Here is a 20,938-nt window from a genome sequence, read left to right on the forward strand (position 1 = left end):
CAAAATAAAAAGTTTAAACAATCAAAACAAACCACAGGTTGCTGGGCCCCAGTCTCAGAATTTCTGATACAGTGGGTTTAGGGTGGGGCCTGAGAATTTGTAACTCAGTCTTTAGCTGATACTGATGTGGTTGTTCCCGGGAACACATTTTTAGAGACATTTATTTAAACTCTACTGCCCCTTCTAAATACCACCCCAGTTCTCCCCCTCTTTCCTCCAGCCAACTTCTTCTTCTGAACATTATTTCATCACACAGTAACACATAATTGTTGTATTAAAAATTAATGAGAAGAAATTGGAACACTCCTACATTGCTCATAGGAATGCAAAGTGGTACAGCTACTGTGGAAGCAGTTTGGCAATTCCTCAGAAAGTTAAACAGAAAATTATCATATGACCCAGCAATTCTTCTAGGTATATACCCAAGAGATTTGAAGGCACATGTCACCTCAAAGACTTGTATCTGAATGCCCACAGCAGCATTATTCACAAAAACCAAAAAGTGGAAATAACCCAAATGTCCTTCAACTGGTAAATGTATAAACAAAATGTGATATATCTACACAATGAAATGTTACCTAGCTATTAAAAGGAATGGAGTACTGATATATGCTCCACAATGTATGAACCTTGAAAACTTTGTGCTAATGGGAAATAAGTCAAACACAAAAGACCCCGTATTTTATCATTCTATTCACATAAAATGTCCAGAATAGGTAAAACTATAAAGAAAGAAAATAGATTAGTGGTTGCTTACAGCTGAGGGTGGTAATAGGGAGTGACTGAAAATTGGCAGAAGGGATCTTTTGAGGGTGAAGGAAATTTTCAAAAACTGAAATGTGGGGATGCTTGCACAGTATTGTAAATTTACTAAAAAATCATTAAATTGTACACTTAATATGAGTGAATTTTATGGTTTGTAAAGTTGGCTTCTTGCATCTCTTCTCTATGCATTTTCCTTACAGACCACCATGCCATATACTTTAGCACACCACTTTACTAAATTTGCTTTATTGAAGGTCACTTGTGATTCCAAATTGTCAAAGCCAGTAGTCTTCATTTCATTATCTCATTATCTTCTGTGATGATGCACTGGCATATTTCTTCTTATTTCTCCTTCTCCTTCTATCATTTCATCTACCTGCTCTTTCAGTTTCCATTGCTGGTTCTTCCTCATCCCACCCTCTGGCTGAATGAGTCAAAAGCTTATTCCAAATAATCAACTTATATAGCTCACTAACTTTAAATACAACATATCCAATTAGAACTTACCATCTTTTCCACCAAACCAGCTTCCCTCCCAACTGTCATACTTAAGTCAAAAATGTTCTCAAAAAGTTATTTTGACTTATCTTCTTAGTTTCCCAAGTTCCAATCAAGTGCTCTTTACTTTTCCCTCAAAAGGTCCCATGTATTTGTGAACAAATAATCTGTATAGGTAATTCACATTAGAAGCAATGCAAATATTAAACACATCAAAAATGTTCAAACTAGAATGATCAAAGACAGCAAAATTATATTAGGTATCATTTACACCTATCACAATTAGAAAAAGGAAATTTTCAATAGTGGGAAAAATTTCAATGATGGTAAAGTTTTGGGGAAAAAGGTACCCTCGTATATTATTGACGGCAGTGTAAAAGGCTTCCTAATAAAGTAGCTTGGTGAAAGCTATAAAAACAAAAACAAAAACCTTTAAGTATGTCCATATTAGGCCCCTCCAGGAATTTTAATCTATCATTAGCATGATCTGTCACTGATCTTTTAATGAGCAGAACTTAAATATCAACCAAACCTATATTTAGAAAGGTGGCAGCACCCAAGAAACCAATAGCTAACAACAATTCTGGGGCAAAGGCACAGCAGTAGCTGGGCAGTCCTACTTCATCTCTACTCCTTCAACTGTCCAGTGGCCACTGGAATGGCGAAACAATTTTTGCCTTCTCATTTCATTTTCAGTACAGTCTGGTCCCACCTGCCCTTTTGCCTAGGTAGGGTTACCTCAGCTCTGAGCTGATAGGCACCATGTTCCACAATACTGTCTGAATACTATGTATTCTAAAATGTCCTATCAATCAGTTTTTGGTCTGTACACAGCTGTCTGGGGAAAAGGTTGAATTACTTATATGGCATCACGCCCTAGATATAGATACCAGACCAGTTTCCCCAGAGGAAACTAAGCAACCAGAAGGCCTTCCCAATTTCTACAGAAGTCCCAGAGGCACTAACTCACCCCATTTCCCTGAACAGTCACTTACCTCCCTGGCTGGCTGGTCTTCCTGTTTCCTGATACTGGTTTCCATTTGTCCCCAGGAAATTCCTACAAAGCAATATTTTGATAAGTTAGGGAGCTCTGAGCAGCCAGGTATCTAGATGTTCTAAAAAATGTTAAGAGGTTGAGAGTCTGTCTCTGGCCAAGTCCCCGCAGTTGGTTCCTTCTATTTTCCCAGGCGGGCTAGAGAGATAAGTACCTGGAGGGCTGCTTTTCTTCTGGGAGGCCTGCTGAGTTGTTGTGGACATACAGAGACTGAGAGCACTCCGGGACCCAAGCAGTGTGGAAAACTCTGCATTTCCCCCTCTTTCTCTACTCCCTCCCCAAATCACGTGGTGCATCAGTACTCCAAAATGTATTCACCAAATGCAATGCATGTGCCACAATGATAAAGGAGGTTGTTGATGTGGGAGGAGTGGGGTGAGGAGGGGTGGGGGGTACATGGGAACCTCATATTTTTTGAATGTAACATTTAAAAAAAATAAAGAGATCATAAAATTGAAAAAAAAAAAAGAATGAACACACACAAAAACCAGTTTAGCACGTTCTCTGTTTGCTCTGGCACTTGCCTGCTTTGAGGAATGGAGGTCTTTGTATTTGTTCCGCCAGGTGAACCTGCTCATTCTCCCTGCCTCTCCCAACATAGAAAGCATCTTTTTGGAACCTCTGGTCCCTGAGGGGACTTTGAGGCCTGAAGCTACTGCTCCTGCGAGCTCTCCCAGGGTGAGGCAAATGGAGAGCATACCAGCACACCCTTGTATTGAAGTGGCTCTTCCTCCTCCTCCAGGATGAGTGCCAGATGCCACGTCTTCCATATTGTAGGAGCAGACTCTACTCCCTGACATTTTTTTTTTTCGTTAAGGGCTATGCCCAAGCAACTCTTCCTTCTAGCTCAAGCCATTTTTAAAAATACCCCTGGCTCCCTATTCTAGCTCCAAACCTACTGCAAATTTGCCTTTGAGATTCTTTTGATTTTTCATCCAGCACCCTCTAGCTAGAGATTCAGAATTTAGCCCAATGGGAATGCAAAAACCTTTTAAACCTCATTTATCTTCAGAACTCTCTCTTTCTCCAAAGCTATTGGTTCCTTTCAAATTTTTATTACCTTTGGCCCAGTAAGCTTCCCTTTTGGGGGTAAGACATGTGGCAAAGTGGAAAGAACATAGGTCTTTTGTGTCAAGCATACTGACAAGTCACTTAATAGCTGTGCTACTTAGGGGAAGTTAAATTACCTCCATGAATCTCAATTTCCTATTTGGAAAATATGGATAATGCTATCTAGCCTTCCTGGGTCAATAACTGTGAGGATAAAATGAGGTGTGCATAGAGAATGCCTACACAATGCTCGGCACATAGGAGACTCTAGATAAACAATAGCTTTGGAAAAGATGAAGTTTATTTCCTGGCTCCTTGCCTATAACTATCACTTCAGAGCAGCTCTAGCCACTTAATGCTTCAGACTCTGCCTCGATGCCCTTTTGAGATGTCCCTGCTTTCAAAGACACCATTACTCTTTCAGCCACAGTAGAAGCCAGGATTTCCTGTCCATGTCTTGTTTAGCCCCATGGAAGTGCTTGGTAAACAGCAGTGGCCAAATCAAACAAAGTTCTGTAACAACTCTCAACCTCCTTCTCAGGTCACCAGTATCACCTCACTTTTATTTTCCTGAGCTACTTAGGTTGCTATAAAATTGCCTGCACCTTTTGAACCAAAGAGGTAGATAGCCCCATGACTGTGGAGATTGTGGTGAGAACCCGCTGCCCTGATGGAAGTTATACTGCTGGAAGCGAGTTTAAGGCACTGGAGAGAGCCTGGGCTTTGCAATCTGCTTATGTAGAGGTAGTACAGCACAATTAGGAACTTGGCCTCTGAAGTACACTACATGGATTTAGATCCCAGACCTGCCTTTCACTAGCTATGCGGCCTCAGGCAAACTGCTTAACTTCCCTTTATCTCAGTTTTCCTAGCTATATAATAGTGATAATAATAGTTCCTATTTCTTGATTGTTTTGCTGACTACAGGAGTTGATACACATAAAGCACCTCAAAGACTACTTGGTACACAGTAGGCATTCAAATGTTAGTTATCATTATCATGTTTAATTCCTGGTTTTGTCACTTGCTAACTTCTCTGAACCTACAACTGTAAAATGGGGCTCCTAACTTATTTCATGCAATTGTTAAATGAAATAATCTGATCACATATTCAAAACGAATTGCACAAAACATGAGCAAGGTGTGTATGTATGTGTATGTATGAGTGTGTGTTTATTTCAGTTCTACTAATAGCACTGAATAGGGGCCAATCAACTCCCCTACTGCCCCCAAGGGCCATAAAGCACAGGATCTTAGCATACCTCAGATAGCCACCATCACAACTGCCTTCATCATCTGAGTTGGGAATCCTAACCCATGCTGCAAGTTTTCCCCATGTCTGTGGTTGATTCAGTTTGCAAGGGTAAAAAGGATCAGGAAGTAGCTTCAAGACAGCCATCCAGATATCTGGTGCCTAGACAGTCCTGCTTAGCTAGTTTAACAGGTGTAGGGACCCAATGTGTTCCTCCCACAGAGTACAAAAATACAGGCATGTGATAGGCATTGCTGCTGCTGATTGCTGCAACCTGCAAACTGCATTCCTCCTTATAGAGTTGCTGGGCTTATACCTCTGCAAACATCATCTACTCACTTCCCCCCTCAACTTCAGCCCTCTTTCTCTATTATCTACTTACAAGTCCTTCTTTCAGCAAAAGTTTCTCAAACTAAGTGAAAATCTCCCCTTTTAAAAAAAATAACTACTCACACTTATGATTCCCATCTGGCAGTCACTGTTCTAAGTGCCTTACACATGTTACATCATTTAATCTTCAGAATCAGTTTATAAAGAATATACTATTATTCCCCTTTTTTAGATGGGGAAACATAAGCACTGGAAGGTCTGGAGAAAGAATTTGAGCCTAGGCAATCCAGTTCCAGCATCAGTGCCCTTACACTATTCTATATTCTCTCCTGCTTTTTCAACATTTTATTTTGAATATATTCAAATGTACAGAAAAATTTAAAGAATTTTACATTAAGCATCTATATACCAACTACCTAGATTCTACAATTAACATTTTTTGCATTTGCTTTATTACACATGCATCTACTCATCCCTCTTTCCATCTATAAATCCATCTTAAATTGACACATTTCTAAGTTGCAAACAACTTTATCTCAATAAACCTGAAAACATAAATGAAATGAACAATTTCCTTAAAAGATACAGACTACCAAAGTTCACTCAGGAAGAAATAGATAGCCTAAATGTCCTATTTCTAATAATAGAATTAAATTTGTACTTCAGAACCTTCTCTAGAACAAATGTCCATGAGGTGGAGCGATGCTCAGAGATGTATTCACCAAATGGAATGAATGTCTCATGATGATGGAGGAGAATGTTGCTATGGGAGGAGGAGTGGGGTGAGGGGGGTGGGGGGTATATGGGGACCTCATATTTTTTTAATGTAATATTAAAAAATAAAGACAAAAAAAAGATGTAGAATATTAACATCATCCCACAAAGTTCCCTCATGTCCTTTCCCAGTCAATCCCTGTGACATCTCTCATAGGTAAACACTGTTCTGATATTATTTTCCCCATGTTAGGTTTCTATTTTAGAATTTCATATAAAAGGAATCATACAGCATGTACTGTTTTGTGTAAGGCATTTTGACCCCAAAAGTTCCTTTTCGCAAAGAATATATGTTGATCATGTTCATACAGTAGATCATTTCAGAAGTGTCTGCCTATGCAACATTTCAACCTAGGAATTAACTTTGGGTTTGAGTACACCAGCCAAAAGGTTATACTATGGAAGCGATGGAGAAGGGATCTGGCACTGAGTTGGCAAGGCCACTAGGTGGTCTGCTCAGAAGTACACTGGGTGTCTCAGATTGAAATGTGTCCCTCCAAAAGATGGGTTCAAGTCCCAAACCCCAGTCTTGTAAATGTGAATTTATTTTTAAGTGGAATTTTTGAAGATAATGTTAGTTAAGATGAGTCCCATCTGGATTAAGGTAGGCCCTAATGCAGTATCACTGGTGTCCTTATAAGGAGAAGAAATAAGAGGGAGAGGGAGAGGGAAAGGGAGAGTGGGAGCCCATGTGACAGAGGCAGAGATTGAATTATGCCACCACAAGCTAAGGAATGCCATGGATTGCTGGCTACCCACCAGGAGTCAGGAGAGAGGCATAGTATGATTTCCCCCTTTATGGCCCTGCAGGTACCTTGACTTCAGATTTCTAGCTCCCAGAACCTTCAGACCAGAAATTTCTGTGGTTTAAGCCAGAGAGTCTGTGGTACTTTGTTAGAGCAGACCTGGTAAACTAAGACACTATTGGATGGTAGTGGCTTGTGTTTAAGGTCATATATCATAACCAAGCAGTTAGCAGCAGTCAGTCTAGACTTGGGTCTGTGACAGAGATAGCCTGGAGAAAGAGAGAATGATTTGGCCTTTAAGAAAGATCAAGACCAAGTCAGTTGTCTGAATTCAAAGCCTGAGGAGCATTTGCAAACTCTGAAGCTCCAAATAGTTTTTAGGCACGAAATAGAAGGTAATAAGTGCTATTTTGTATTAGGTATTGCACCTTTCACTCTAAATACACAATCTCATTTGATCCTCACAACTGATCCATGAGGCAGCCTTTATTTCCACCCTCTTTAGAGATGAGGTAATAAGACTTCATTTTATGGGATAAAATTAATTTGTTTTTCATTTTAGATATTACATAACTGCAAGTTTGGGTGGTTGAATGGCTTGCTTAATGTCACTAAAGTACCAATTATATAGCAGGATATAAATCATAGTTCTGTCCATTTTATGAGGTGAATGTTATTTTTATCTGTATCCAAAGATGAATTAACTGCAATTTTGGTGGCAGAGTGTCTTGCCCAAGATTACGAAGCTACTATCTGGTAGAGCCAAGATTATGCATTTCTAAGGGGTTATAATTGTTATATTTTCAAAAAATTTACCTACCTTTCTTCTCACAAAGAGAATACTGAATCTCATCCACCCAAGTATCAAGTCCTCACCTGCACTGTCAGTTTCCTGGGTTTCCAAGTGTTGCCAGGTGCCAAGCTGCCATCCTCAAGGGTACTGTGCTGAGGATTATGATAGCAAGCTGAACACCGGATGCACTGGTGGTGGTGGCATCGGCAATTGTAGCAATTTGGCATCATATTTCTTTTTAGCAAGGCAGGACAGACTTCCCCAGAACAATAAACACAAGGGTCATGGACTACAGCTCCTTGAACACTGCAAGAGTAAGAGCAGGTCCTGTGGTAGTCAAAATTGCCACAGTGCAGTGGTTTATGACACACGGATTGCTCTAAACCTTTACTTGCAAAACATTCTGCGTAAGTGGGGGTTTCTGACTGAAGGGGTGACATGGAATGATATGGCTGGTCTGTGGAATGGTATGATTGGTCCATGGGATGGTGTCTCAAGTCCCTATAGCTGGAGCTCATTGGATGCAAGTTTTGGTCTATAGGCTTTGGTCTCTGGGTATAAGTCTTGTTGATATGAGTGGTTAAACCTGGCAAATGAGATGTAGATAAAGATTTGCTATTCTCTTCAAAGAATTTTCTTCTGTCTGCAAAGGGCAAGAGGATGACTTCTTCCCCAGCTTGGGCAGTAGAAACCTTCAATTCTTTATCACCTTGGTTGGAAGGGCCTTCCATGGCTAGTGCCACATGTGGCTGCAGGTTATGCTCTGGAGACCATCTCCAATGACTTCCATGGACTCCGCAGTGAGCATTAGCTTTTTCTGAATCTGAGGATGATAGATCAGATGCTCTCCACCATGTGTTCAGGCCCAAAGAGGGTTGGCTAGGTCCCAAGCCTGGGCTTATTCGTCCCTCCAATCCTGTCTTAGATTCATGGCTCTCAGGGACTTGGCTAAGGCACTCTGAAGACCTAGCCCTGAGTATCATGTTCTTGTTGAAGAGCTTGTCTCTGGGGCTAGGTGGCTTTTTATATGAAGAAAGAAGAGATGTGTTAGAGGCAGGGAGTGGAAGACTTTCTGGGGGCTCCTCACTCTCTTCCATGGGCTCCTTAGTGTCACAGAGCTGTGACAAAGGGCCCTTGTTTTTCTGGAGCTGGGCCTTCCTCCTCTGAATTTCATTACGCAGGTTGGTAGCAAAACGCTCACTCTTCCGACGGTTTTGGATTGAGCGGCCCCGGGTCCCTCCACTTCGCCTACCACCCATTGGGATGCACTCATTGTGCTTATTGTCCCCTTCTTCAATTGCTTCTGTGGCACCAGCTTTAGTGGTTGAAGAACAACAGTCCCTGGTTTGTTGAATAGGGAGGCTAGAGGCAGAGGTCTGCTGGCTGGCCAATTCACTGCTTGTTCTGCCTACTTTGTTTGGGTCCATGAAAGCTCTTTCTGGAGGGTGTCCATCAGCCTCTATATGTGGGGAACTGCTTGGGCTCTGGAGTCCTGAACCCAAAGGCTTATCATCCACTGGTCTAGTCTTTCTTTCTTTGCTGGGCTGGTCTTGGATTCCTCCTGCAGTGGGACATGGACTTTCCCTTCCTGTGTGGCTACTATGCAAGGGGGACCGAGTCCATTGGTGTCTCATTTGGAGCTCCATTCCTTTGCTGCCCCTGGTATCAAGATGCACATGTTGTAAGTGGGATACAAGCAGCTGTTCGGGGGCACTATGACGATGCACTGTGGGCCCTGTGAGGTATGGAGGCTTGCCAACAGAAGAAGCCTTAGCTAGCTCTGCTGAAGCCCTATTGAGTGGGCTGGAATCCATGCTGGAAGCTTTATCACAGGTTTTTGGGGATTCAGCAACTTTGGTCGAGGACTCCATCACTAGATGCTCACAGTCTTGCTGGCTGGAGTCAGAAGGCTGGCTGAATTCACAGTTCTGATGGCCCTCACTTGTTGCTTGGTCTTGCCCTCCAAGGCAGCAGAATCTGTTAGAGTTCCTTGGGGACAGCATGGTTTCTGAGCTTGGTTTCTCCATTTGCTGCAAGGAGTCCACAGGCTCAGCCACCTTGTGCTGCTCTCCATTGAGGAGTTGGGTTCTAGAAGCCTGAAGGCTGTCTTGTCTCACTGGAGGTTGTGGTGGGCCTCTAGAGGCCTTAGTAGGTCCCGAGTGATGGCCCTCTTGTGGGCGGGATGACATCTGGGAGCTGGGAGTCAGGTGGCTCCCATTGGTACGCCGGCCCCCTCCTGAGGTCTCAGCCATATTAGGCCGGCCATTGGGGGCCTTATTTGGCCCTGAACCTTGTATGATGCAGTCCCCAGATGCTGACTCTTCTGGCCTTAGGGAAAGGGCACAGTCAGAAGCATTTGAGCTGGCTGAGAAGGAGCTGTAGGCTGAGTCACGCTGGTTGGGGTACATGTTTTGGTCAATAGGCAAGAGGTGGGTCTCATAGGTGGCTTGACTTTGTTGTTCCAGGCTCTCCATACTGCCAATGGAGCTGCTTTTCTCAGTACTGCAGTGCCGGGAAAGTGGACACCACTGCACACACACGTCACTGTAAGACATAGGGCACACTGGTTAGTTAGCCAATGCACCAGACCCCTTTTCCACCCTAGGCACCCCTCCCATGGGAGATGGTAGGACAACCCAGAGGGACCCATGCTGCAAATGAGAAGGCAGTAAGGGAAAAAGGGAAGAAAGGAAACAGCAAAAGAGATGGACACCGGGGCACCAAAGAGACTTTATAAAATGGGAAACCAGTCAGCATGTGGAAAAAGGTTGGGAAAACATCCAAAGTTTAAAAGTGTGAGAACTCCATGGGGTTGTTCTGCTTCCCTGCCATCAGCCAGACTGGAATTGCTTCTGCGCTGTTCCTATCCCCAGGGAGTCAGCATGCAGCTCTGTGCCAGGAGACACAATCATAGATTATCAGCATTAGAAAAGGGCCCTAAAGAACTGATTCAATTTCAGCCAGGAAATTTTATAAATCAATGGTTCTCAAACTTTATTGTGCATCACAATTACATGGAGGGCTTGTTAAAACACACCTTATAGGGCTTGGCTTCTTGAGTTTCAGGTTGGTTGAGGTTTGAAAATTTGTACTTCTAAAAATTTCCCAGGTGATGATGATGATGCGGGTCCAGGGACCACACTTTGAGGTTCACTGGTATAAAGCAATTCCAGCAAAGGGAAGTGAGGTGATTTTCTCAAGATTACCCAGCTAGCTAGTGGCACAAAGAGAATCAGAATTAAGGAATTCTTCTCGTTTTCTTGATAATAGCAATCCTGACCATTAACTGAGGGCTTACAATGTCTCATTTCAAGGTGAAGGTGAAAACATTATAATCTGCACTTAAAAACTGAGAAAACAGAAGCTGATAAAGATAAAGTGACAAGCTCAAAGAGCTAAAGAAGCAGATCTGGAATTTGAACCCAGCTCTCTGCAACTCCAATGCCTTAGTTCTTCTACTCTACCATCTGTTACATAAAATAATAAAAATATCTACATCAGAGAGGTGCTATGTAGATGAAATTGACTACTTTAAATATAAAATCCTTGTAACAGCCCAGTTACCTAGCAAAGGTTCTATTTTCTAATGTTTTTATTATTATCTTTTTCTTAAAGATACATAAATCACACAATATGTTACATTAAAAAATGTAAGAGGCTCCCATATACCCCAATCCCTACACCCCCCCACTCTTCCCAAAACAACTTCTTTCATTAGTGTGGTACATTCATTGCATTTGATGAATACATTTTGGAGCACTGCTACACACCATGAATCATAGTTCATGTTGTAGTTTACACTCACTCCCAGTCCATTCAGTGGGTTAGGACAGGATATATAATGCCCTGGATCTGTCCCTTCATTATCATTCAGGACAACTCCAAGTCCCGAAAATGCCCCCATATTACACCTCTTCTTCCCTCTCCCTGCCTTCAGCAACTACCATGGCCACTGTCTCAACATCAATGATAAAATTTCTTCCATTGCTAGAGTCACAATAATTCTATAGTAGAATACCAGTAAATCCATTCTAATCCATGTTTTATTCTTCTGTCCTGAGGATCCTGGGATGACAATGCCCACTCCACCTCTAAATTGAGAGGAGGCTTAGTCCCAAATGGCCGATGGATGGGATTCTCCTGCTTGCAATTGTAGACTCTCTTGGTTCCTCGGTGTGGTGGTTGACATTCCTCACCTCCTTGTTTGCTGATCTGGGTAAGTCCAATGAACTGTAGAATAGGTGTTGCAACTCTGCTGAGGATCAGGGCCCAGTTGGCACATAGACAGTCCAGAGATTCAAGTCTCCTGAGCATATATCAACCCCAGTGCCAACCACAGGTTCAGAAAAAAAGTGACAGAAGGGGCACGTGTAGAGAAGTCACATCTGAGTCAAACTTCATCAAACTCAGGAGTACAAGTTCCAATGAAGGGCACTGGCAAGGCACTGAACTCCAGAGCCATCTCCCATGACCATAGGACCTGGCTTTCTCCATAGCCCTCAGGAGCACCACTGCCTGGAGTTGTAACTACTTTGGTTGTCTCAGAGATCCTGCCAAGACGTGTGTAAGCACGACCTTTCTCATGACCTCCCGACTCATTTTGAAGTCTCCTAGCCATATAAACTCATTTGTCTTTACCATTTCCCCCTTTTATTCAAGGTCTTTTTTTAGTTACATCACCAGCTGGTGCTTGGTAGTAATCCCTCGGTGCCAGGGAGGCTCATCCTTCAGAGTCATGTCCTATGCTGGGGGTAGGGTAATGCATTTACATGCTGAGTTTGGCTTAGAGAGTGGCCACATTTGGGCAACATGGAGGCTCTCAAGAGGTAACTCCTAGGCACCCTGCAGCTCTAGGCCTAGTTGAAATTTCAAGCACACAGGCTCATAAGCATAGCCATCAGTATCAAGGGCCCATCATTGGACCATCCTTCTTTGGTCTTTGCCTTTGCACTGGGGAGATTGTTGCTATTCCATTGGGGAGTGTGACAGAGTTTCCCAGAATGGGAACTCAGCACTCCCTCTGTTGTCATGTGAAACTCTACCCACTATGTCAATACCAAAAAAATATCCAAACATATCTATATACCCTATATGCAAGCCCTGGAGAACTCCCTCCCACCCATGCATCCCCCATCAATGATACCCCACATCATTGCTCCTCCCCTGCCATAGCTGAATCCCTGTGATCCCAAACTTTGTCAAAAATGAAGTATAATACATTGCCAAATTCCATTAATAGGAAAATGAAATAGTAATGATAGGTTTAAAGATTAGAAATAAAATACAAAATAATTTAGGAAAACTAAAATAAAGTAAAAAATAAATTGGGTTATTAAAAAATGAAAAAATATTAGAAAAATTTTTTTGACATTTTGCCTTTCATCAGTATAATAGGTGTTGCCCTGTATGTACAGTGGCAAGGCACTTTCTTCCATTTCTTCCTCAGTGTCTTACATCATTTTTTTTATTATGTCTTCAAAAAAGTTTTAGGTCACAGTAAAGTCACAAACAGATTGTAGGGGACTCCCATATATCCAACACACTCCTCGTTTTCCCCGTCCCAGCAATGATTTTTTTTACATGTGGACGTTTTATATTTGCTACAGCTGATGTACAAATATTGAAACATAGCTACTAATAATAGTTACATTATGGTTAACATTATGGTTTACATTTTAGACTGTACATTTTTATAAATTTTTGGTGAAATTTAACATGAACTGTATCCATTATTGCAGGATCATACAGAACACTCAAAGGTTCTATTTTTTTTGTCTTTATTTTTTAATGTTACATTAAAAAAAATATGAGGTCCCCATATATCCCCCACCCCCCTCACCCCACTCCTCCCCCCATAACAACAATCTCCTCCATCATCATGAGACATTCATTGCATTTGGTGAATACATCTCTGAGCACCGCTGCACCTCATGGTCAATGGTCCACATCATAGCCCACACTCTCCCACAGTCCACTCAGTGGGCCATGGCAGGACATACAATGTCTGGTAACTGTCCCACCCAGGACAACTCCAAGTCCAGAAAATGCCCCCACATCTCATCTCTTCCTCCCACTCCCTATCCCCAGCAGCCACCGTGGCCACTTTCTACACACCAATGCCACATTTTCTTCTATTACTAATCACATTAGTTCATGAATAGAATATCAGTAAGTCCACTCTAATCTATACTCTATTCCTCCATCCTATGGACCTTAGAATGGTTGTGTCCACTCCACATCTATATCAAGAGGGGGCTTAGATTCCACATGGATGCTGGATGCAACCCTCCTGCTTTCAGTTGTAGGCACTCTTGGCTCCCTGGTGTGGTGGTTGACCTTCTTCACCTCCATTTTAGCTGAGTGGGGTAAGTCCAATAAACCAGAGTGTAGGAGCTGAAGTCTGTTGAGGCTCAGGGCCTGGCTATCACATGGTTGGTCCAGAGATTTAGGTTCTCTGGGTGTACTATTTTGATAGTTGTTATTGTTACCAGCATGATCTTTCCTACTAATCGTAATGTAGTGACCCCTACCTACCAATACCCCCTCTTCCCTCATGCCAAACAAACCATTAGACAAGGAAGAGGCCAGTATCAGACACTATCTTGAATTTTAAATATCTTTTCCATACACAATGGCAGACTGGGTCAAGCCATGCCAGTAACTCCCCATGGTAGAACCCCAGAGGATGCAAGATTCTCTCAGAAAAGTCATAGCCCAAAAGGCAAAAGTTGAGCTGTGGCAGGAGCCCAGGATATTCATAGGTCAGTCTCCCCTAATTCTTGCTCCTTGCCTTGCCCCTTAGCCACTCTGCTCACTTGGCCTCTGGGCTAGCAATTCATTAATTACTTTCTTGGCAAGGGACCCATTATCCATTCCACCACCCTTCCTGTTGAACATATAACACACACACACACATAGGAGCCAAGCTCAGAATATGGTTTTGTCTGTACTTCCAGAATAAAACTGTCTCTGCCCTGCGCCTCTGGCTCCCATTGTCAAATCAAGTCAATGAAAGATCAAACTCAACACTTAGCTTCTTTGAGAAGAAATAACTTCTTAGAGGGAAGATCTTGTTGTGGAATGGAAAAGCCTGTTGAGATCAGCAGCTCTGCTGGATCTGAGCTTACTGAAAAAGTTTTCTGCCTTTTCTGGGCAACTGTTTTAAGGACAGCAGTCCCCATAACAAGGTCCTTGAGTGGAGTGATCCTCAAGCAGGGAAACTCTGTTATTCATGGAGGTCCACAATTTAAAGGTTTTAGTTCTTTAATAGAGCTGATGAATATTGTATGAAATCACCAGTGAGTTGCTATGGTAAAAGAAGAGGTCTAAAACTGAGCCCTGTTGTCCACCTACATTAACAGGTCAGGGGGATGAGAAGGGACCAGAGAAAGAGCCTGAGAAGTAGTAGCCCATGAGGAAGGATGAAAAGCAGGAGAGTGTGGTATCTTACAAGCCAAGTGAGGGAAATATTTCAAAGAAACATTTTCCAGAAAGAAAGTGACTGGCCCCGAGAGAGTCACACAGAGTATTAGCAGTAGATGAAGGCTATAAACCTAGCTCTCTGTACTCCTAGTTTATTTTCCACTATAATATCACTCCAGGCTCTGTAACATCCAATAGGAACTAGAGAAGAAGATGAGCTGCAAGGTTGTCTACCTCACAGCTCATATTTAGGGGAGACCTCTAGACTCACCTTGGATTGTAGCCTGAATGCCAGGACAAGCTGAAGGCTTCGGATGGGAAATGCATGGTGGTGGTCACTTCAGGGCATCCCTCCAGCAGCTTGGCCACGTGCCATGAGTGTGGCCTACTGGCAGGGGCGTTCCTTCTACAGCAAGAAAGAGACAGGAAGTCAGCTTGGGGAACCAGAGATGAAATCACTTCCCAGGCAGCTTCCGCTCCCCACCCCCTCTTTCCCTTTAATGAAGGAGAACATCTTGCAAGGAGCTGTGGGAATCTTAGTGGTCCTCCTCAGCTCCTGTTACTCCAACCTCCTTCATCCTGGGAGTGATGGCTGGAGATAAGGAATGCCAGTTCCATGGGGTGATTTTGTTCACAGATATATCCCAAGCACATACAACAGTGCTGGGCACACAGTAGATTCATAACAAATCCTTGTGGAATAAATGAGTGCTGCTGCCCAATAAACAGTGGGCTGACCCTCCCTTCTCTTTGAGAAAACAAATCAATCTGGCCAATATTTCCATTTTTCTTTCAGAAAGGAACAAACAAGTGATTGAGACATTCAAACAAGTAAACACTAGACTGGGTACTCTCTAATTTTCACTTATTTATTCAGTAAGTATTAATACGATTACCATATGCCATCTATGTGTAGCTCTTAGAATACAGAGGTGAATCAAACCCTGTCTTTAACCTTGAGAGCTTACAGCTTAGTAAGTGACACAGAACTAATTCAAAACCAGTGTGGTAAAGGCACTGAGAGAGTCAAGGATAAGGTGGGCACAGAAGTAAGACACCGAGTTTGTCAGCAAAGTGGTAGCAGGTAGTCATGTTCTCCATAAGGGAAAAACAGAAAAAAAGTGGTGAAGGGTACAGTGCTCAACTGGACTGGCTGCTCAGCAGTCCAAAGGAAAAGGAAGGGAAAGAGTTTAGAGACTAAGACAGCCTAGAGTTGTTGATGTTGGGGGCTGCAGTTACAACTCTTGTACTGACTGCCTTAGACAGCACCCATCCCTGTCTCTTGTTATATGTCATATGAATATAGGTCACCTTTGTACGTGGGGAAGAATGATATGGGGAAGAGCACACATGGGGCATGGGCAATGCCAGAAGATAAAGGGATGGCTGATGAAAGGAGAGAGGAATGGGAGAGAGAAAGATGAAGGAGAGGAAAGGAGGGAGGGAGGGGGAAAGGGAGAAGAAGATAGACAAGGAGAGAGGGAGAGAGAGGAAGAGAGAAAAAGAGAGAGAACAAAAGAGGACAGGGAGAGATAGATGGTGAAGAGGGCATGACAGATGCTAGAGATAAGAGGGAGAGATGATAGAGGGATACGCAAATAACAGAAAGGGAGAAAATTCAGGTAAAGATCATCAAGAAATAAACAATAGAGAGAAATGGATGACAGGGAGAGACAAATGAGAGTGTAAGAGAAATAGAAATAAATAGATGACAGGGAGATAACTAGATGATAGCTTATTTATTAATTTATTCACTCATTTACTTTGCCAGGCTCTATACTAAGCACTGAGAGTACAGAGTTGAATAATATAAGGGCCCTTGTTTCCAACAAGCTTTCTATATAGTGGGTAAATCAGCTCCCTAACTCCCAGGAGCAGTAGTGTACAGAGCCAAACTGGAGAATTCAATCCTGGCTGAGAATGCCCCCCTCATCCCAGCAGAAACATAGAATATTCCACTAGTGCAAGGACCTAGAAGACTGAGGTCTAACAAGGTGGTCCTTAGGAAAATGGCCTTGCTGGGGAAAACATGAATTCAGTGGTAACAGTCAGACACAAACAAGGAGGTGTAAAAGGAAAGGAAATGGAAACTGCTTGCCAAAGATCAGGAACCAGAGCCATAGGTTTGCAGCAGTGGCTAAGATTCAATGGGGAAGAAGGCCAGGTGAGGTCCCACTTAGTAATCACATTGATCTAATGTAGATTAAGTGCCTGGAGGGGAGGCTGAAAGCACAAGGAGGCCTTGGGGAGTGTGTCTGTATCAAGCTTTGTCCTTTTCCCATGCTGTACCTTTGTTCATGCTGGTGGTTTCCCAGCAGAATCTAAGATAGCCTCTGGAGTTGCACTATCTTGGTTTGAATCCCAGATCCACCACTTATTATATCTGTTGCTTTAGATAGATGGTTCCACTTCTCAGAGGCCTAGTTCCCATAATAGTAAAATGGGGGAAAATAGTGTCTAGTATCTACCTAATGGAGTTGTTGTGAGAAGGAAATGAGATAATGCACATCAAGTGCATAGAACAGGGTCTGGCAAGTGCGCAACCAATTTTGATTATTTAGTTATTAGTTAAGTTTATGAGGGCAGCGGACTTGGCCCAGTGGTTAGGGCATCCGTCTACCACATGGGAGGTCTGCGGTTCAAACCCCGGGCCTCCTTGACCCACGTGGAGCTGGCCTACGCGCAGTGCTGATGCGCGCAAGGAGTGCCATGCCACGCAGGGGTGTCCCCCGCATTGGGGAGCCCCACGCGCAAGGAGTGCACCCCGTAAGGAAAGCCGCCCAGCACGAAAGAAAGTGCAGCCTGCCCAGGAATGGCGCCGCACACATGGAGAGCTGACACCACAAGATGATGCAACAAAAAGAAACACAGATTCCTGTGCTGCTGACAACAACAAAAGCAGACAAAGAAGACACAGCAAATAGACACAGAGAACAGACAACTGGTGGGGGGGAGGGGAGAAAAATAAATAAATAAATCTTTTAAAAAAGTTTATGACTGTTCCCTTTGTCTGAAATGCCCCCCCCTCCTTTTTTTGTTAATTTAAATCCTACCTTTTCTTCAAGGTACTACTAAAACACCATCTCCTCCAGGGAGTTTGTCATGGGTAATCCAGTTTTCACAATTTAGCCCATAATAACATGATGTTTTGTATTGCTTATCATCATTTTGTTTATGTTAGGCTGATCTCACCATATATAACAAGCCACTTGGCTATGAGACACAAAGGAGTGAGACAGATTTAGGATCATAACCTAGCCCTATTGCTTTAGATTTGTGATGCCACACAAGTCACTTAACCCATTAGAGCCTTGGTTTTCTTATCTGAAAAAAAGGAACAATTTTGAGGAGTCGGAACTAGGGTTGGTTGTACAAAACAAAAACAGAAGATCAGAATAAAATATATAATTCTTTTAATTCTAAGTTGTTTCCTTTATAGGTTTTTATCCCCTCCAATTTTTTTTTTATTCTGGGACTTTTTATTTTAATAGGAAAAATATGTATAAAGCAGAATTATAGTAAAAAGGAGGATTTGAGTCAAGTATGACAAAATGCTTTAGAGGTTCAAATAAAGAAATAATTAAAATGCAGTTGAAGGAATTAGGAAAGGAATTGGTAGATCCCTGACCTGAAACTTACAGAACCAAACAGATTGGCAGCACTATTAATTCATGATCACCAACTTTGCCTAACTAGAACTCATTTCTTTTGTCAATTGGCTTACTAACCAGTTCCTCCACTCTCTTCTAGCTTTTAATCCACCTGCTTCTTTCTTTACTTTTAGTAGATCTTATTTTATACTTCATAAAGAAAACAGTCAAAGCATTGCTTTAACTTTCCCACCACCATATTGACAAACTTACAGACACAAAACCTTACCTCCAAAATTGTGTCTGTTGGGTTCTTTCTGTCAAACTCATTGCCAACACATTTTGGGATAACCATGCATCAGGGAGGTGTGAGTGATGGAACATGTGGGGGCAACCATGTACTAGGAGGTTTGAATGTTTGACAGAAAGAATCCAGTAGAGAAGAGGAGGTTCAAGAAACAAGAGAGAATGGGCATAACAAATGGAATCAGATTCCTGAAAAAGCAGGAAGGATTAGATTCAGAATTCACAAGGAAGGACTAGCTTTCCTAACAAAATGGAAAGAGAGAGTATGGGTGTGAGTAAAAATAAGTTTGTCAGCCTTGTTCTTGATGGTACAAGAGTTCACCACCAGAAGTACCCATATATGGACACCCACTGTCAAGCTTCTATCATGAAAATTCCTTGCTTCGAAGCCTACAAATCACCATACTCTCTCTATGATTTCTACAGGAGTTGGAAACTAGTCCCAAAGAAGATGGAAGTAAGGGAAATGTAGATTCTGGGACCACTCGGAGATAATTAAAAGCTGGGAGGAGGAAAAGCTAAGCAGACGGAACTGGGGCCAGAATAGGGGACTTCTAGGCCCAGTTTGGGAAAGGGGAGAAAACTATCTATAGGTCCTAACATTTGGAGTCAGTACACACTTACTTTCAAACCCTAGTTGTATAACCTTGGGCAAGTCACTTCTCTTATTTGAGTCTCAGAGTCTTCATCTGTGAAACAGGGAAGATAGCATTACTTTCTCATGAGTTGTGGTTGGGATTACATGCAGCTTCACATAAGAAATTCCCAGCATTCACCTGACATATACGTATTCTACAAATTTTTAAAAGAGATAATAGGGGCCTTTTATTGAACTCTTAAGATGTGCCAGGAACTAAGCACTTTGCACGCATATTAGCTGACTTAATCCCTCAATGTACTCTCTAACACTATGTGGTACATAGCAGATAGCTTAAGTGATTTGCAAAAAGCACACAGCTAGTAACCAGCAGAGCTAGGATCAATCCTCCAGGCCTTTCTAGGATACCATAAAGCCCCTCCTTCCCAAAGAGCTGTTTGTCTGTCTCAAACAGTTTATATACCTGAGGTTTCCCATAGCCATTCCCTCAAGAAGCAGTCAGAAAATTGAGTTCTCAATCGCCCTAGAGTTTAAACTACCCCCCTTAGTCAGTGGGGAGAGAAATAAGAATAAATAAGCAGAGAGATGAAAAAAAAACCAAAAACATCAACTGCCAAACCATGAAGCTTGCCGCCTGGTTGTAGAAATGACAACCGCAGCACCTGCCTTTTCTCCTAAGGCTGGTTTAGGTACTATCACTGAACACAAACACCATCGCACGTTGCTCCAAATTGTCTTTCTTAAGAAACAAAAAGAAAAGGACATTGAAGAAAGAAAGCAGGAAGGGGAGGAGAGGCAGTAGCCATGGAATCCATGGCTATTGGCTATACCTACCATGGAAGTTACCCAGGGTGGAAGGATGGCTTAGGAGAGAGCTGGGTGTCCAGCCAGCTTAGACTTTCAGTCAAATTCCCCTCCAGCCAGCCTCCAGGGCTGCCTTCTGTAGGCTGGTCTTTCCTTAGCTGGGGCCCGTCTGCTCTCCAGTTAAGATCTCTTGAGGTGAGGGACCAGCAGTCCAAGATTCAGAGTGTGATCCAAGATGCTCAGGCCCAGTTAGGTCTCAGTTCTAAGAACAGAGAGGAGAGCACTGAAGGCAAGATACAGCTATCAGCCTGGTTGGACCTAGATGTGGCCACAGTTTTGGGGAGTGAAAGTCAGTGCCAAGAGCTGGATAGGAGTGAAGACGCTGTTCCAGGAACCAGCCAGCACCCTGTTGGCAAAAGGAAGGATAAAAGGCAGATCCAGCAGCATAAACAACCCCCCTGCTCCCTGCTCCAACCTCCTGTGAGCCCTACCCAGCCCCCTTTCACAGCTCTGTAGCCAATAAGGAGGCTGGGCCCGCAGCCACCTCTAGAACTCAGGAAAGGAGCTAGGAAATGATGTTTGGGAAAGATAAAGCGGGTGTCTAAAAAGAATTTTTAAAAATACACGTAAGCGAGAGAGAAAAATACCCCAGACACACATACTTAAAAGAATTTCTGTGCTTCCGGGACTGAGCTGACCCCACCCAGCCATCTCCACAGGTCTGCTAGGTCCCAGAAAAGGAAAGCCCAGATCAGCCAGATGTAGCAGCTTCCAAGTTCAGGGGAATAACACTACAATCAGATTTTACAAAGCTGGGGGCTAAGGACCTAAAGATTTTCCGAGATGAAGGTCCTGCTGGGATGTCAAAGCTCACAAACCATTCTGGGTCATATTTACAGGGTCTGCACTTCCTATGTGCACTTCAGAAGAGTGAAAAGAAAAAAACTTAAAAAAAA

At 42.8% G+C, this 20,938-nt stretch overlaps 1 protein-coding gene across 5 annotated transcripts in view; it reads right to left on the bottom strand.

Annotated features, from left to right (window-relative positions):
* The window catches only part of SHROOM4 (shroom family member 4), a 346,941-nt gene that overhangs the window by 28,838 nt on the left and 297,165 nt on the right, over positions 1–20,938 (bottom strand). For 2 of the 5 annotated variants that reach the window (XR_011647902.1, XM_058291632.2), the window contains exons 3-5: positions 14,956–15,090; positions 7,346–9,806; positions 2,259–2,320 (exon numbers count right to left, since the gene is read on the bottom strand). Coding sequence is in view for 4 of the 5 variants with exons in the window: in XM_058291632.2 (XP_058147615.1) it covers positions 2,259–2,320; positions 7,346–9,806; positions 14,956–15,090 (2,658 nt within the window). In the remaining variant the exon portion in view is untranslated. Of the gene's footprint in view, positions 1–2,258; positions 2,321–7,345; positions 10,153–10,299; positions 10,477–14,955; positions 15,091–19,204; positions 19,270–20,012; positions 20,459–20,938 lie in introns of those variants that run through there. The other 3 variants (XM_012525763.4, XM_071213043.1, XM_071213044.1) reach the window with 3 other exon arrangements.

The sequence above is a fragment of the Dasypus novemcinctus genome, chromosome X (assembly GCF_030445035.2).
Source record: "Dasypus novemcinctus isolate mDasNov1 chromosome X, mDasNov1.1.hap2, whole genome shotgun sequence".
NCBI lineage: Eukaryota > Metazoa > Chordata > Mammalia > Cingulata > Dasypodidae > Dasypus > Dasypus novemcinctus.